This window comes from Triturus cristatus, chromosome 7, assembly GCF_964204655.1.
Source record: "Triturus cristatus chromosome 7, aTriCri1.1, whole genome shotgun sequence".
In the NCBI taxonomy this organism is placed as follows: domain Eukaryota; kingdom Metazoa; phylum Chordata; class Amphibia; order Caudata; family Salamandridae; genus Triturus; species Triturus cristatus.
The window spans coordinates 34965288-34983360 of NC_140590.1; the positions used below are offsets into that span (position 1 = coordinate 34965288).

General features: G+C 47.4%; 1 protein-coding gene across 1 annotated transcript in view; it reads right to left on the reverse strand.

Annotated features, from left to right (window-relative positions):
- The window catches only part of LOC146808743 (pregnancy-specific beta-1-glycoprotein 1-like), a 321140-nt gene that overhangs the window by 86775 nt on the left and 216292 nt on the right, over positions 1-18073 (reverse strand). Inside the window, exons 4-5 of the mRNA XM_085615560.1 lie at positions 7722-8003; positions 111-395 (exon numbers count right to left, since the gene is read on the reverse strand). Of these exons, the coding sequence (XP_085471686.1) occupies positions 111-395; positions 7722-8003 (567 nt within the window). The remainder of the gene's footprint in view (positions 1-110; positions 396-7721; positions 8004-18073) is intronic.

Genomic DNA, 18073 nt, shown 5'->3' on the forward strand with positions numbered 1-18073 from the left:
ATGAAATGTGACAAGACAGGGCCAATCTTTCATGCAATAGACACATAATAGTTAATGCTTCGAGTCAATCATACATCCATCGCTCCATCCACTCTTAGGGCCGTACTCACAGGAGATGTCAATCTTGAATGGCTGACTGCTCAGGTTATTGGCAAGATTGGACGCAGAGCAGACAAAGAGTCCAGTGTCTTGTCTGGTCACCGGGCTGATTACGATATATGAACCATCCGGCGACGGATGGTACCGCGGGTCCTGAGGCAGGGCGCTCCCATTGTACATCCAGGAGAAGATGGGAGCCGTTCCCAGAGCCAAGCAGGTCAGATTCACCGATCCTTCATTTTCCCAAAGGCGACCTGAAGTCACATTGCTAGCGATGGTCACATTGGTGATGGGATCTGCCAATCGGAAGACAGGAAAATAAACAAATTAGTGGTGTGTATTTATTGTTCAAAACATATGTGCTCGGGTTCAGACGAAAGGTCAAAGGTAGAGAGAGTGTTCATGGCCACAATTTACAGACAGGAGGTGCTGATGTACATGAGATAATGTAGGATGTCATGTGACGTATATGTATACGGCACAGGTGCTGCCATGAATGTCTCCTCACATCACCGCATCGGTCTGACTCTGTGAAAGCGCAAACACTCCTGGTCTTTGACTAACTGAAATCATTGTGAAGTGCCTCGGAGCTCTTCTCAAGCCACTATTAATGCATTAGTGTTGCAAAGTTCTCCTTGTGCCCTGTGCACCCTCTATTTTTTGCTGACTGATACTGGTGGTAACTGATTCTGACTGACCCTGGGCTCTGCCTAACCAGGCCCAGAGCCAGTGCTTTGCTGAAAACGACACTTAGAATACAGCAAAAAAAACCTACATACACTAGGGTACACTATGGGTTAGGGTACCCCATAGATTGGCCTGACCTCCTCAATAAGACCCTAGTGCATAATAGGGCAGGGAGATTGAAACTACCTTTAAGTCCCTAGTATAGAATAGGGCTTGGCCGTTTATAGGCCAGTAGCCCTTTCTGCACTTGCATGTGTGCACTGATTAAGTCTGAGGTGAGTGTAAAACCAGCCCAGGGGTCGGGGGTCAAGTACTTATAAGGAGGATCCTTGTAAGAATGATTTTTATATGTCCTCGTCTTATTGAAATTCCACATTTTACTTCCCACATTGTAGTAAAGTGCTTCCAAAAATCGACTTTTGTGCTAGGAGCCCTGTGGAGTGAGGACCTGCAATATTTTGACATATTCAGAACCCCTAAAGTCTCCCCTAGGTGTTCCAGGGGTGAGGGGGTCCTGTAGATATACGCAGGATCCTTATAAAACATGTTTTATAAACCCTGGTGTTGGAGAAATTTCCCAGTTCATTTTTTCCATTGCGGATCACCAGCCCCATAGGTTAACATGGCAGGAAGTTATTGATTAGTAACTGAAGAGAGGGAAGCCATAAAAACATCATTCAAGGGCTCAGTAGAATGGTAGAATATAGCAAGCTACAACGCATGCATTTACATCGCATTCCATCCCAACGCGATCATTACAACGACCGCGTTGTTAGAACACGATACCTTCACAACACAAGTCATTAGATTTACTCGCTCTAGATGGCGCTCCTACCTTAGGAATCATAATAATTTACTATTCCACCTCTACACTGCGCAACAGTAGGGAAGGTGTTGGAATAGTAAATCATACTATTGCTTAGGTTGAAGCGCCATCTAGAGCAAGTCGATCTAATGATTTGTGATGTAAAGGCATTTTGTTGTAACAACGCTGTTGTTGTAACGACCGTGTTGCAAAGGTAACACGATGTAACAATCGCGTTGTAAAGGCTGTTTCCCAGAATGATATTGATAAATCCAACAATAAGCTATTTTTTTAGTTTATCCTAAAATGGACAGACAGGAAGTTATAAGACTTTCTAGTCTGTAAGCCAAAATGCAGTCCTCTATTGCTCTGATTGGCTCTGCTGCTTGAAACTGCGACAACAATGATTGCCAAGCTGGAAACTTCATGTGCAAAATCAGGCCCTACATTCTGACTGACTGTGTCTGCTGTATGATCTGAAACTACAGCCCTTTGGATGTACCTTGTTTGAAGAGGAATACAGAGTGGGCTCCCTGTAAGCTACAGGTTACCAGAGCTCACCTTCATTAACTCCATAAAGAGTTCTCTGCCCGGAGTGTATCCAGTGAACTTTTAAGAGTGTTGTCCATGTGCATTGTGGGAACTGTGGTCCCAACCTTTCAAGGACCATCTTGGCGATTCCAGACCCTTGGATTATGTTTTGTACACTGTGAACCCTCACTGAATCAGGCCTGCTGGAGGAGGCTGCACGACATCTGATAAGAAATCTACCAGAAAAGTTTCTAAGTGTGAAGGTAAAATCTTGATTGGGGACTCCCGCTTAGTGAATCTTACCAGGGTTCCATCGTGATCGGCCTGAAACTTTGACTTTGACCTGGTGTAGCGTGACCAGATGTCTCAATAAGCGCTATAGGTTTCTATATGCTATATAGTGCTAAATCTTTAAAAATTAATATCTACAGTTCCCTACATTGGATTTTTTCGTTTTGGTGTCATTTTAAAGATATAAACATTTCCTATTTTTATAAATTGGTGTTGAATTTTTATTGTGCGTTATGTCTTATTTATTTACGCAATTGGTATTTTTAACTGCTTTACATACGTGTCTCTGAAGTTAATCCTGTCTGCCTGCTCACAGCCAAGCTACCAAGGTTTGAGCATGGGAATAATTTTCTGAGACCTATTCTGAGCCCTAGCGTGTGTTAGCGGCCTTATTGCCAGAGGTACCTGTACATTTGCCCCTACCAATAATCCACTTTCCAACAATTAGCCACATTGAAGGACATTCATTTTCATGTTAAAAGTGCCACTGGGCTGCACTCTCTATTTTCAATGATGGTCCCTCTCCGTGAAAAGAGACATGCTCACCAGTGCCGTGGTCTCTTCTTTGGACAGGTTTAGTCACCTGTGTTGTGAGTCTCCACATGCTATGAAGCATGTCAAAGAGCAGACCACGGAACTTGAGGCTTGACCTATTACCCAGAGGAGTGCCCTGCTGCTACCAGAGGACCGCCCTGCTGCTTGAGTCCTGCCCTGCTCCCTGCAAATGATGACTGGACTGGCTCTCTTCTACCTGAGTGAAGCCACAGGGCAGGTGACTGACCTTCTGTTCAAGCTCCAGGGGGCTGCTAGAACTGGACCTGCCTGGACCTGTGAAGGATCTGCCTGACTCCTGATGGCCTCTGCTAGAGTGAATCCCTGACCCCCAAGAAGTGTCCCCCCAGGTCCTGGACCCTTGGCTGGCATCAGAGAGCACCTCTCTACAAGAAAAGGAGAAATCCTGAAGTTCTGGACTCCTTGTGTTGGACTTTGATAATTCATCTTTCTCAGCAGGACTAACCTGGTCCCTGTATTTGGCCCGCACTCCATCGTGGTTGGCCGGAACTTGTGACTTTCCCCCAGTCTAGCACAGCACATGGCCATGACTGACACTGTGCTTTTAGGCACAATACTTACCTAAAATATTGAAATTCAATATCTTCGGTTCTTCTGATCAGATATTTATGGGTTTGGTCTCATTTTGTTTTGTAAAATTTACTTTTTTGCTCTAAATTGGGTTGGGATGTTTCTTGTGTTGTGTTTTCATTGTAATACTGTGTGGGTGCTGCAGAAATACTTTATGCTTTGCCTCCAAGTTAAGCCTGACTGCTTTTGTGCCAAGATACCAGTGGGTTAAGCTCAGGACTGTGAAAGACTGGATAGTGTATGAAGTCTTCAGACCTTAGAGACACTTCTGAAAATATGTGTTCAGGCTGGAATGTTTCTATTTCCTGTATTACTCCTTCATTTATCCATTCATCCTGCTCCATATAGTGCAAAGGTGTGCCCTCAGAGTGTTGAACAACAAGGGGGAGCTTTACAGAGATAACACCATAAAGTAAGGGTAGTCTGGGATCATATAGAAAGAGGAAAACGCCTCTCAGGATTATTTCTGTGCAGGATGGTGTCCCTTCCGGCACAAAAACAAACCTGCCTGCAATGGCGGCACCCTCACACCATGGTGCAAGGGTGCCTGCAATGGCAGCACCCTCACACCATGGTGCAAGGGTGCCTGCAATGGTGGCACCCTCGCGCCATGGTACAAGGGTGCCTGCAATGGCGGCACCCTCACGCCATGGTGCAAGGGTGCCTGCAATGGCGGCACCCTCGCACCATGGTGCAAGGGTGCCTGCAATGGCGGCACCCTCACGCCATGGTGCAAGGGTGCCTGCAATGGCGGCACCCTCACGCCATGGTGCAAGGGTGCCTGCAATGGCGGCACCCTCACGCCATGGTGCAAGGGTGCCTGCAATGGCGGCACCCTCACGCCATGGTGCAAGGGTGCCTGCAATGGCGGCACCCTCACGCCATGGTGCAAGGGTGCCTGCAATGGCGGCACCCTCACGCCATGGTGCAAGGGTGCCTGCAATGGCAGCACCCTCACGCCATGGTACAAGGGTGCCTGCAATGGCGGCACCCTCACGCCATGGTGCAAGGGTGCCTGCAATGGCAGCACCCTCACGCCATGGTGCAAGGGTGCCTGCAATGGCGGCACCCTCACGCCATGGTGCAAGGGTGCCTGCAATGGCGGCACCCTCGCACCATGGTGCAAGTGTGCCTGCAATGGCGGCACCCTCACACCATGGTACAAGGGTGCCTGCAATGGCGGCACCCTCGCACCATGGTGCAAGGGTGCCTGCAATGGCGGCACCCTCGCACCATGGTGCAAGGGTGCCTGCAATGGCGGCACCCTCACGCCATGGTGCAAGGGTGCCTGCAATGGCGGCACCCTCGCACCATGGTGCAAGGGTGCCTGCGATGGCGGCACCCTCGCGCCATGGTGCAAGGGTGCCTGCAATGGCGGCACCCTCGCACCATGGTGCAAGGGTGCCTGCAATGGCGGCACCCTCACACCATGGTGCAAGGGTGCCTGCAATGGCGGCACCCTCACACCATGGTGCAAGGGTGCCTGCAATGGCGGCACCCTCACACCATGGTGCAAGGGTGCCTGCAATGCCGGCACCCTCGCACCATGGTGCAAGGGTGCCTGCAATGGCGGCACCCTCACGCCATGATGCAAACGTTGGCACTGGGCGGGCAAATTGAGCATCAGTGCAGGGAGAAAGGACAGGAATGCACTGTATGCCTTAAATACTTTGCATTCTTGCCCTTTCCCAGTGACGCAGTGCAGCGCAGCAAAATGACTTGCTGCACTGCGCTGCACTCCGCTGCGCTGCGCCACTTTCCAATAAATATGCTCCCTAGTGTTTTATTGATTGTTTTAGTTTAATGTATGATTACTTTTTTATAGGCTTATAGATACTGTATGTTGCTGTTTGTGCATGTTTTATGGGGTTTCACCCTGTAATAAACATATTAAAGAGTGTTTTCACTGATTTTAATAACACTTCCACATGTGGAAACCTTGTAAACTGTACCAGATGCAGCAAATACATTACTCGGAGTCAATGGTGTTGAGCAGGTGAGGGGAGTCCCTCACCCCAGCTCACCTACATGTAATCAGGGCCTATGAGGGGAGAGCAGTGTGTGAATCTTTCTCCCTAGAGCTCAGCACTGCTGCCCTTCAGTCTCAGTATTCCTAGGGGGTCTGCAGAGAGTGAAACAAGAGAGCAAAGTGGCTACACGACAGCGGCCTGAAACTGATGCAGCTAAAGCCGAGGTTATTCTGTTTCATGTCAAGGAATCTTTGAATCCTGCTCACTGTGCCACAAACCCCAAGTTGTGTTCTGCACTTGTACAACATTTGTGGAAGATGTCAATATCCTGGGATTGACAAGGAACTCTGATCTCCTCCCGGTGCCTTGAACAGCCTCTTTGTCCAGGCTATGAGAGCATCAAAGCCTATTAAACTCTCAAACCCACTGATTGCCCTGACGTGGTGGGAGGAGCAGTCAGTGGAAACCCACCTCTAGTGGTCTGCTAGAAACACTGCTGTAGTTTTACATTTCAGATGTCTTTGCCCCACCCACTCTTTCCTTGTGCCAGTTATGCTTCGGACCACTTGCAGGCAGGATTGAATCCATTCATTCATTAGGGCTCCCACGCCTCGGCATCACCATCTGGTACAGATTAACTCTGTATTCCTGAGTGGACCTTGAATTGTATTTCTGGGACGTGTATTCGTGCTCTCTATCTTCTAACAGTCATGGAATAAGTTTATACTCCAGAGCAGGTACCTTGTGGCCTCTCTCTTCGCAATGAGCGATTCTCTAGTTTCCTCACCTGTTTGAAGTTTCCTTTCAGGCTCATCCTTCTCATCTATTTACCTTGTCCTGAAGAAGACCCTCTTTGAGGCTCTAAGTGCCCCCCTCCCCCTTGTCCGGATGACATGTCGATATTTTTTCTGAACTGCCTGGACTGGATAGTTTGACCACAGAGAGGCAATATTGATTGAATACAATCACCTCATGATAGTGGAGATATATTTTGATTGTATAAAAATACTCACTGAAAATCTATGTTGAAATAAGTTTGTACATGCTATGGGCGCTTCCCTCCTTTTTTTGCCTGTTGTATATAACTCACGCACAAGCACTTTTCCTGAGCACACTGTTATGGTCTCTAGAGCGACCATTATGTGTAAATTGGATATGAACATTGTCAATTATTGATACAAATTGAATTTCGTGTATTTGACTATATTGCATTTTGTGTGATGTTTTGTTATATGTCTATGTTCTCTTCCCTGTGTGTTTTTTCATGGAGTAATTCCCCTTTTCTGCTGTATTTTTTTTAATTCATTGAAATGTTAAATTGGGATAGTTTCATTGAATTGGTCTATCCTTAATGTCCGTTAGGACCCCTGTTGTTTGTATCACAATGTACCCAGGTCCGTTCGGCGTGTTTCGGGTCACCCCATTCTTACACTGGCACTAGCAGGAACCTGCTCTGTATGGACGATGAAGCTGCAACTGGCCAGTGCGATGATGGGCCAGTGGGTGTGTCCTGCGAGACACAACTCGTTTTTACTCATCCAGATATGTTTTAACAGCGCAGAAACGGCCAAGGTATTAAAGTCTGGGATTCACTAACACTTGAAAGCATAAACTGAAGTGCAAAGCTTAACATTAAATGAGCATCTTTCTGGCCTGGCTGCACAGCGCAGCTGTCCCCAGACAATTGTCTGGCCACCGCTAGAGCGGGTCTATGGCTCCTCCCACATGATGGGAACCAGGAGTACATGTTTGGATTGGGCAGACGTTGTGTGCTTCCACAGAAACTGTGCTTGCCCGTCACATAATTGTGATCGTATTGCTTAATTTCCCAGCTGCACAAGATTGAATGTTCAGGGACTCACACAAATGCTATTAAAGTGTCTCAGATAACCAGATAATTTATGGTGTTTTTATCTGGCAGCGGCAAAGATGGGAGGTGGGCAGCCATTAACCTTTACGTCTAGTTTAACAGTGCATTCATAAACCATACCTATTGGCATTGCCAATGCTTGTTGTAAATTGTAGTCAAAATACCAAAGGTATAGCAGCAATATGAACACATACAATCACGCGCACACACACCCGCCCCCTTCTGTTCTACCGTTTCCAAATCACTGACCGTCTTTGAATGTCAGATGCCCTTTGCCCGAGAAGTAGAAAACATGATGTCACACAAATATAGAGCGTGGCCTCACCTTTCACCCTGATCTCCAGGGGGCGGCTGGTGTTGCTGCTGAATAGGTTGAATACTCCACAGGTGTAGGTCCCGCTCTCGGATGTCATTATTGGCTGGAAGTGCAGGAAGGGGCTGGATTCATTGCAGATGACGCGCTGCTGGTCGCAGGTGATGTTCACCTTATCTTTAAGAAACAGGTAGCTCTCCACTGTCTGATTCCAGGCCTCGCACTTAAGGGTCATGTTATATCCATTAAAGTCCAATCCTGAAGTTATGTTCAGGGCCGGCTGGGAAAGCTTTTCTAGGAGACATAAAATTGACATTTAAAATCGCAGCAAACATTTAATTTTTTCAAATATGTTCTAAATGAATGTATGAAAATCAAAATTCACAATATAACCAACATTCCAAAATGAAATAAGACCTTAATATGGTTAGCCTGTGCCTAAAATATTCATTATTATTGTTTTAGGCATATTGTCATTGAAAAAAAAATCTCACTTTTGCATTATCACCCCCATTGTTGTGGACAGATGCTATTGGTTTCTGGACACTGTGCCCTGGAAGCCTGCTAACCAGGCCCTAGTGCATGTGCTCTCACGCTGAAAACTTGTAGAATTGGAAAAAAAACCTGATTGGTCCATTTAACTTACCTATAAGTCCATAGGGTATGGTACCCCAGTATACCCAGGGCCTATAAGTTAAATGTCACTAGTGGACTGCAGCACCCATTGTGCCGCCTCTAAAGTGACAATACAACTCATGTCTTCAGCCCTCCCCTGGAGCCTGAACGTGCAGTTTTAAAGCTTCAAATTCGACCCGGCAAAGTAACCCCTTTGACAATTTAGGGGTGGGCGAAACTCACGAAGTTTCACTATGTGGAACTACGCAGTGTTACAAAAAACTCCAGGAAGTTCCCCCAACAAACTGAAATATGCATGTCACGCTGCTGGTGCTGCTATTTAGCACTAGTAGCGTAAGCAATGCTTAAAAATCAGTGTGAACGGCACGCTGCGGTGTGCAAGAGCACGCGACAATTCGGGTAGATTTTGCTGCTGCTCAAGTAGAAAGTCCACTCAAGTGGCAGCAAAGCTACTCTAGAAGCTGGCCACTCACCGTAACTGGGCGTGTTAGCACATGGTGCCAGGGGACGCCAAACCTCGCTAACATTTCTGGAGCCTTGTGGGAAAAAAATCTGCCATCCTGCGATTGGCGGAATTAGCCCAGAACTCTGAGTTACAAGAGTAATAGCAAATTCCAACAGTTCACGAGTTAAACACTCCACCCACCCCTATTTGTCAGTCCTAAACCTTTGTTTTTAATACGTATAAGTCACCCCTAAAGTAGGCCCTGCATGCCTAAAGGACAGGTTGCACTGTATTTATAAAGTAGGACATGTGCACCTTAGTTTTACGTGTCCTGGCAGTAAAAATCCCTAAAGTAATTTTTCTCTGTGGCAATGCAGGCTATTTCATAGAAAATCACTGGGTTACACTATAACACCTTGTAATGCATGATTTCATTTTGGGCTAGGACTCAATTTAAAGGTAATCCAAAATCCAACTTTAGAAAGTTGTCATTTTCCTGCCTAAGTTAAATACCCTTTTCTGCCAGTGTTCAATGTCACCTGACTGTTAATGGCTCTCCTGTGGTGAGATGTGTATTGCTCCCAGACAGTGGTCAAAGGCCTTGGGTGTGGGGAGATGATCTTTCCCCCTGACAGGATGGCCATCTGGGCTGTACCCAAGAACTTAATTAAACTTCCAAAGGTCCTACCCTGCCACAAGCAGATGTAACGCACACTTAGACATGCCCCTGTCATTGTCCTGCTAACTAACTTGGCACCCATCCCTGTGGGAAAGAGACTGGCCCAGAGCCACTTCGAGTGGCCATAAAGGAGGGTTTTCCCAGTATTCTAGCCACACCTCCGGGAAGACACAAAGATCCATATACAATGAAAGAAAAGTTCTACCATATAGATTTTAATAGAGAGGGGCACTGTTGGGTAGTTTGCAGTAAAACACACAGGAAGTGCTGCAAAAGTGGGTAGGGTCACATCCCTGCTGTTGGCTGTTTGGTTCATGATTCCACCTTCCAGGATCTGCTTTTATTGTTATGCATGTGGGACTATTATACATCTGAATAGTAAACTCAATGATCATGTTGTTTGTCACATTCAGTTCTTTATCTCATATTTGTATTTTATGCTAGTTTTGCTCTAAGCGTAGGCAAAACCAAAAGGACAAGCTATCTTTATGTGTACCAGCATATTATAGACAGAACTATTGACTTTGGCAATGCTGGTTTTGTTTCTGTCCACCTTATCGTTATCTATCCTTTGCCCATACCTTTATAAACCATTCCTTAAATATTTTCTCACTTTCCTTTCGTTTCTCTCTCCACATCTCATTTACCCCTGGCAATTCTTTGCCTCTCCTCTCTTCTCCTCTTGTATTTTTCGATTGCTGTTCTCAAACTTGCACTCTTACCTCCCCCTGTGTCCCAGAATTCAGAATCTAGATAAGATTGAAAGACAGTACAAATAATTAACACCTACTAAAAATGAAAGGCCTCATTTACAACAGTTTGATTTAAGGCAGCGCTGCACGTCACTTTGCTGCGCTGCCTTGTGTCAAAAGAAAAGGGCAGAAACATGGCATATCTATGAGACATGACGCATTCCTGTTCTCTTCCACTGTGCTGCTGCACAAATAGGTGCCTAGTACTAATGCAGACACCCTTGCACATGTTGCAAGGGTGTCTGCATTGTTGGCACAATTGTTTTTGTGTAGGAAGGGGCCCCTTCGGGCACAGAAACAATCATTACGCCTTCCCTGAGGAGGAACAGTTTTGACGTATTCCCAGAATTACGCCATGTTGTAAATCTGCGAATGTGTCACATACCATGGGCGTTGAGTGGGAACACCCACAGCAACGCCCATGGCATGCCTCTCCGTTGTAGTGTGAGGCAACACAGTGACTAGTATTGCGTTGCCTCACACCATATCTACACACACAGGGTGGCTTTACGTAACCCTGTAGATATGGCTCTGTACTGTGCGCCACCAGTACATCAATAAAAGTGAGGATCCGGCAGTGCACAGGGCTTGTAAATAAACTCTGTTGTTCCTGTTGAGACTACCAAACGGAAAACATTATAAATGCTACATATTTACAGTGAATAGTGACATTTCCATGGAAAACGTAGGAGTAGATTTTCTATAAACTCACTGTATGCAGACCGGCAACTGAAGTTGCTGCACTGTATTACAGCGCCAACTGTACTAAGTTATAATGCTCCCTGCCCTCTGCCTAGCACAGGTGCACAAGCAGGATTCTGAGTGCCAAGCACAGTGCTGTCACCATAGGATTTGTACTATGCCTAGAGACACTTTAAAATGTTTCCCACTTTGGATGTGTGCTGTATGGAGCATCACACATGCAAAGTCAGTAAAACATTACTCATATTAACGCCTGCCTCAAAGAGGTGGAGAGGTGTGGTGCAGCGGCCAGAGCGGCTGTCTCCAGAGCGCAGGGCTCACAGTTCGATCACCAGCGGCAGCTCAGCATCATGTGACTCTGGGCAATAGCTCACTTAGGGGCAGATTTACAAGAAACTGATGATTCTGTACTGATGTGTCAGTTTCTCTGCGCCTCCGTGCGTCATCCTGGATGTGCCGTATTTACAATACGGCGCACCGTGGCGCAAGGATTGACAGATGTGTCAGAAATTCTGATGCAAAAGTCACATATTGCTGAAGTTGTGTCGCCAGCACGACGCAACTCCAGCAATGCATGTTGAGGCCTATTCCCAATATACTGCGTCACTCCTTACGCCTGCACCAAGCAGGCGTAGGTTTTTAACGCAGTGGCATCCTGGAAGTGGTGGTGTGAAATCTTGTATTTGTCGCAAGGGCCTGTCTACGATTCTTGGTAGGTTAGGTCGAAGCTCTCCGTGTTTGCATGGGAGCGCTCGAGTACCACCCGTGGAAAGCCCCCTCGATGCACACTAATGCACAGCCACACACAGCATTGCTGTCCATTACTTTCAGGGGTATTTCAAGCGTGAAACTGCCAAAACATTTACTCTATAGAGGTATAAAAGATACATGCTGCCACTTTTAAATGACAACTGTGATGACTTGCTAAGTATAAATAAATGCACTTATGCCTTGCCTTGCCCTTGCTCTGGCAAGAATACCAGGCTGTCTTCGAGGCGGACACTGGGAGACAGCCGTATCCCTCTATCAACAAGTGAATATTTAACAAGGAGACCTTTGATCCTTGTAAATAAGCATGTTTCAGGCCCTTGCTCAGATTAACTGCTCGTTTGCGTGCGAGCCCATGTACAGGCAGTCTTACAAAGGGCATTTTTTTTACAAGTTGAAGTAAAATGTAGAAACATCGATTTTACATCCCCTTTTAATTACAGAAAAGGGTGTAAAAAACACAACTGCGAACAGTCGATTTGATGCTCGGATTATGGTGTGTCCGTGTACATAACGGACAGGTGGCGCCCTACCTGGCGACCTCCCTCTCCCTTTCCCGGAACACGCTTCAAGCACCGCAGTAATGGACTGCAGTCTGCCACCATGGCGACGAGGGGAGGGTGACATTGCAGCGGGCAGCGGGGTTCCCTCTTGGTTGGAGCGCTGGGTGCAGAAGTCCCAGCTTCAGGTCCGGCCCTGGCACGATCTATGCATGTTCGGTTTTAGTACACCAACTATGGCAGCTGTTGGCACAGGGCAGCAAGGGGAGCCTTCGGAATCAGCCTCCGCATGCCAGGCACCATGACTGGGAGGCGAGTGCACCCCCTAGAGGCCTGATACGGGAGTTGCTGGGTTGGAGGTAGGTCGAGGGACAGAGGAGGGAATGGTGGAGTTGGAGAAGAGATGAAATAGCCCATGCGTGACATCTGGCTGCTGGTAGCCACCGCGCCACCTGCTCTGTGAAATATCACACTGCACCACAAGTGCAGGATCTTAGGTGGAACACGCAACCCTGGACGGCTCCTTGCAGATAGTCATGGGTGATGAGAAACAATTATGAACCTCACTGCACATGCCTGGTATGCCTCCAGGACCCAAAGAAGTCCATGGTCAGTACATCTGGGGTGTGAAGAGGCTTCTTCAGGAAGGGGGTGTGTCCAGATGAGAGGGACTGGAAAAATACCTCCTTCTGCAAAAGCATTTATCAGTTGATACCCAAGGGTACAAAATGTTGGAGCTCCTTTTCATGCTGACAGTTGTTATAATGTTGGCATGTTATGGAAACCGCAGCGAGCAGTGGGGCGCCATCAGTTGGTCTGAGGAGGAGCAGCTGTATTTAGCCTCTGGATCGTGGGCAGCCTCCCCTCTGCCCCTTTGTCTCGTTTCCTGCCTTTGCTAAAAGGTCAGCTCCCAGCGGAGTAGTCTCTCTGGGTGATATCAGTTAATGGGAGGGGCAAAAGCCTCATATACCTGAAGTACACGGCTATCACCTTCTTCTGTCTTCACTATCCTTGGAAGCGGACCACGCCAAGGCTAAAATAAGCCCACCCACCCGTGCTCTGCTCTTGTAAAGGTTGGGCAATTGTGGTGCAAATAAATGGAAAATATTTAACATTATCAGCTGCAGACACATGTTTCTTGACGTCTTTTCTTGCTGTGAGCATCTTTGGTGGATGCGCAGCTGGCTGGAGGAGGGACTGGCCAGCTGGTGGTCCACACCATCTGGCTCAACCCTAAAGGTTCCAACAGATGGACAGTTCATTGAGGTGTGACTGGGTTTAGTCACGGGTACCCCAAGGAAGGATGGTGCCTTGATGTCCCCTGTGCCAATCCACACCATCTCTGCAGCACAGCTTTCATGCCTCCCAGGATGGTGTGTGAAGAGTCTAGAGACCTCAGGTGATGGGATGTCTGGGGAAAAAAGGTTGTGGGTTCCTATGTAGACTGCACGACATTCTGAACAGTTTACAGCAATCAGTGCCTGATATCTCTTTGGCTTCTATCTGTCACATAGCTGGCTGAGCAGGAGGAGTTCTCTATTACCTCCTCGTCCATCTTCCTCAGCACAGTCCTTACATAGTGACCACCACCTACCTCCACATAGGTTTCAGAAGCCAAAAATGAACATAACGTTTCCACTCCTAATATGGCTGCCTTCCTGCTACACTTCCCATCATGCCGCACAAAAAGAAGTTCAACCTCCCCTCTTCATATTCATGTTTTTCTGAGAAAAAAACATGAGCCAAAGGTTGAAAGTCTAATGTCGTTTAACGGCGCCCACTCCTATTGATCGAGTACAGCAGTTAGGACCATGAGTTCAATTGAAGCGAGTCGCCGCCTGACTTCCAAATGGCGCAGAGCTCACTAGAAAAGCATTCATGGTGGGAGCAGCCTGGTGAGGTTTAAAAATGGCTGCATTGTTTCTATGTGTGTGGAAGTAGTTGCAGCGTGTTGATGTTCCATGGCAACATTGTGAAGCATCTCACATTAGACCAGGGTTTGAGTCAGGCGGTGCAGGAAAACGGCTGCTTCTCTGTAGAGCGCCAACGACGAAGGAGCTCCACTGCCAGCTTTGTTTTATGCCATCATCCATGTGAACAGGGACCGTTGGGACATGAGGAGCCTCTGACCCACTATATCACTGAGCTGCATATGGCCGAGAACCGCAAGTGAGCACCTCCCCTCCCCCACTCACCAGAATCGATTAAGAGACTGACCTACCCTCAAGACGCGACCACTCATTGCGTGAGCTCTCACGTAACACCGCAATGACCCGGGGCATCCTTGATCCCAATGAGAAAACGACAAGCATCTCACTCCTTCGGCATCTTGAACATTGGCTTCGCAGCTGGAGGGCCCGTTGGGAGTCCAGATCAGCACAACATCATCTCCACAGCAGAGCGCAGCGGGCCAGGGCAGCCTTCCCTCTTTACATCCCACTTCTTCTCTTTTTTTGACTTGTTTTTTCTGGCTTTAGCACTCTGTGCACTTTTTCACTGCTCACCAGTCTTAAAGAGCATGTGCTCTGTGTCTAAAATGTATGGCATTTAGTTTCTTCACAATGGGCATATGTGATTTACTGGTAAGTCCCTAGTACAGTGCACTACATGTGGCCAGAGACAGCAAGTTAAATGTTACTAATGGGCCTGCAGAACTGATTGTGCAACCCACTTCAGTAGTCCTTTAAACATGTTTCAGGCCTGTCACTGCAGAGTCTGTTTGTGCAGTTTATACTGCCATATCGACCTGACATGTTCACCTACTCATAAGGCCTAAACCGTCATTTTTATTACACATAGGTCACACCTAGAATAGGCCCTGGATACCCTACGGGCAGGGTGCACTATATTTACGGTAGAACATGTACTTTAATGTTTTACATGTCCAGGTAGTCAAAAACAAATAAATTAGTTCTTCACTACTGCAAGGCCTATCTCTCCCATAGGGTAACATTGGAGCTGCTGTATAACATTTTACAAGTGTTACTTGCAATTGGGAAAAGATAGGAAAGGAAATTTGGTGTTTCTGGACTTACAATTTAACAATACATCTTTTAGTGAAGTTTGTTTTTAAAATTCAGGTCTGAAAATGTTACTTTTAGAAAGTTGGCATTTTATAATTAAAACTTTTCTGTACCTTCTTTCTGTCTTTGGAATACACATCTGGGTTGGGTGACAGCTGGGCAGGGGTGGCTCCTCCACTAGGGTGGAGGAGCATCGCCCCACTGTTTTCTCGCAGTGCGAGAAAGCCAAAACATAAAATGGTAATAACTAAAAGTTATTACCATTTTATGTTTGCTTTGCACATTGCGGGCAGGCGGGTAGGTGGGTGGGCGGGGCTGCTTTGCTCTTTGAGCAGGGCAGGGGAGGAGTTGTTTGCCCACTTCTGAGTGCGCAAAGACTGTTTGGTCGACCCACTCTGCCCTTCTCCATGCAGGCTGCATTGCAGCCTGAATGCAGAACATGGCCACCCTATCAGCCTCTGGCTGAGTGGCGTCCCAACCATTGGCATAGGGGAGGGAGCATGGTTGCCTGCTTTCTGTTGCTGTCAGAGACAGGAGAGCAGGAGTCGAGAAGACACGGGACTCAGCGGAAAGGTAAGTTTAATTTTTGTTTTTTAATTTCCCCGTGATCCCCCCCTTGGGACATCTACCGCAAACCCCCCCACTCCAACCCCACGCAACCCCTTGTGCCCACCGCCCCACCTGTGAATGATCCCGGCCGCTAATGCAACTAGGCTTTGTGCATTCCCTCTGGATAGTCACACACAAAAAGAGCTGAGGTGTGCCCTGCATATCTCAATGGCCCATCACCAGGATGATGGGTCTTGCTGAGCTAGAGTGGGTGGGAGGAGCTGACACTTGCACCTGAATAGGGCTGTGCCTGTCCCCACACAAAGGTACCAGACTGTAGTGGGTCTGGAGCCAGGGCAGGAAAGGGCAGGATCTTGTGCACTACAAAGTTCTTTCTTTGAAGTCTCCCTACTACAAAGGCTATAATGGGATTCAGTACTGGATCTCTGACACCATACACTCAGAACACTTTTGGAGTGATGACATTCTGCCACGAAGAAGTGGAAGTGTGCTGCCAGGAGTAACTGTTGCTTTGCTGCTTGCTTTGTTGTGTTGGTCTGCTGCCTGCTGCTTCTTGCCTAAAGGTTCTCCGAGGGCTTGTTGGGCTTACCTCCTGTTTCTGTAGGAAGATCCTTCTCCCCATCGCAGCCAAGACATGGAACAAGCTACCAGTGGACCTCAGACGCGCCCCCTCCCTGAACACCTTCAGAAAGACCGCCAAGACCTGGCTCTTCGGCTAAGCAACACCAGAGAACCCCCCGCCCCCCCAGCATCTTGAGACGCCCACGGGTGAGCAGTGCGCTTACAATTCCCCTAATTGATTTAATTGATTGATTTTCTGTAGTCTCAGGGATATCAAAGACTTCACCCCCATCTTGCTACCAGTAGCAGGGTTCCTCTGTTGTGAGTCATGCTCTGCCAAATGGTGCCAAATCCAGTCCTGGGCCCTTGGAAGTGAGTGTTTGGTGCTGCTACCAAGGAAACCTATGCATCAACACTGATGCCTTAAACGGAATCAGCACATTTCTCTGCGATATCAATGTATCTCCCCTGCCTGCACCACAGCCATGGACACCGCTATCCGACTGCGTGACGCAACAACCTTGACTTACAATGCAGCCCCATCTTTTCAGACACAGCGCATCTGCATTATCGCCACAGCAGGTGTCTCAGACACCACATCGAGTGCGGCTGTGATGCACTGTCCCCAGCTCTAACGTATTCCCGGCCCTGCGTGGCTTCACACCAACGCATAGCTTACAACCTAGAGTTTCAACATCGACACATCGGGCGGAAGCAGAGTGCTCATGACATTGATGCATCGCATCCCCTTCTTAGCTCAATGCATAATTCGCAAGCTCCGACGCATCCAAAATACTGACAGCGGGTCTGTGTGACTCATGTTTCCAGCCCGCGCTCCATTGAGGTTGGACTGAACTTTTGGGTTTGCCCAGTCAATTGTGACAAGATTGCGCCAGTTGGAGCTGCTGATTTCTAAGCACTGCATTTTGATTTAATCTTGCAAAATTTGTATGTTGACTTGTGTAAGTTGGATTTTTATAATTTTTGTCTTGTTTCACTCGGATAAATATTGGATATTTTTTAAAAATCTGGTGTGAAGTATTTCTCTGGTGTTTTCACTGTTACTGTGTGTGTGCACAAATACGTTACACATTGCCTCTTTGGTTTAGCCTGACAGCTCTGTGCCAAGTTACCAGAGGGTAATCACAGGCAGTGCTTAATTTGAGCCGGTGGTTTACAGTGCTCAGCACCGGCACTTAATCGTCAACACAGGTGCTTGAGCACCAGTTAAGGACATATTCATTTTTTGTGGGTACAGGGAGATTAAGTGATTCACCCAAAATCTCAGAGGCAATACTGAGGCTCAAACCTGGTTCCCCAGCCCTGAGTACAGCACCTCTGGCCATTATGCCACATACCCTCCCCTCTCGTAGGGTTTGTTGGCTCTGAGTTAGGCAGTATTAACAGTAGAAATGGGATGGTCAAAGTTGCCTCCTGACAAGAGCCCTGGCACTTCTTTTTTTATTTACAAATTACCCACTGAGCATAGGTAAACGTTAAGTGTGTACTATGCTTGCACTGACTAGGATTGTGGTTCCTGCTTGGACAGGGTGCATACCTCTGCCAACCAGAAACACAATTTCCGGCACCCTATAACATGAATGCTGCCACCTGCTGTTAATTATCTTTAGGCCATTAAATGACACCCTAATTCAGACACTGACGGGGAAAATGAAGGGTCAACAACAGGGTCATCAGCGAATCAGTGTCCCTCATCATGAGGCCTTG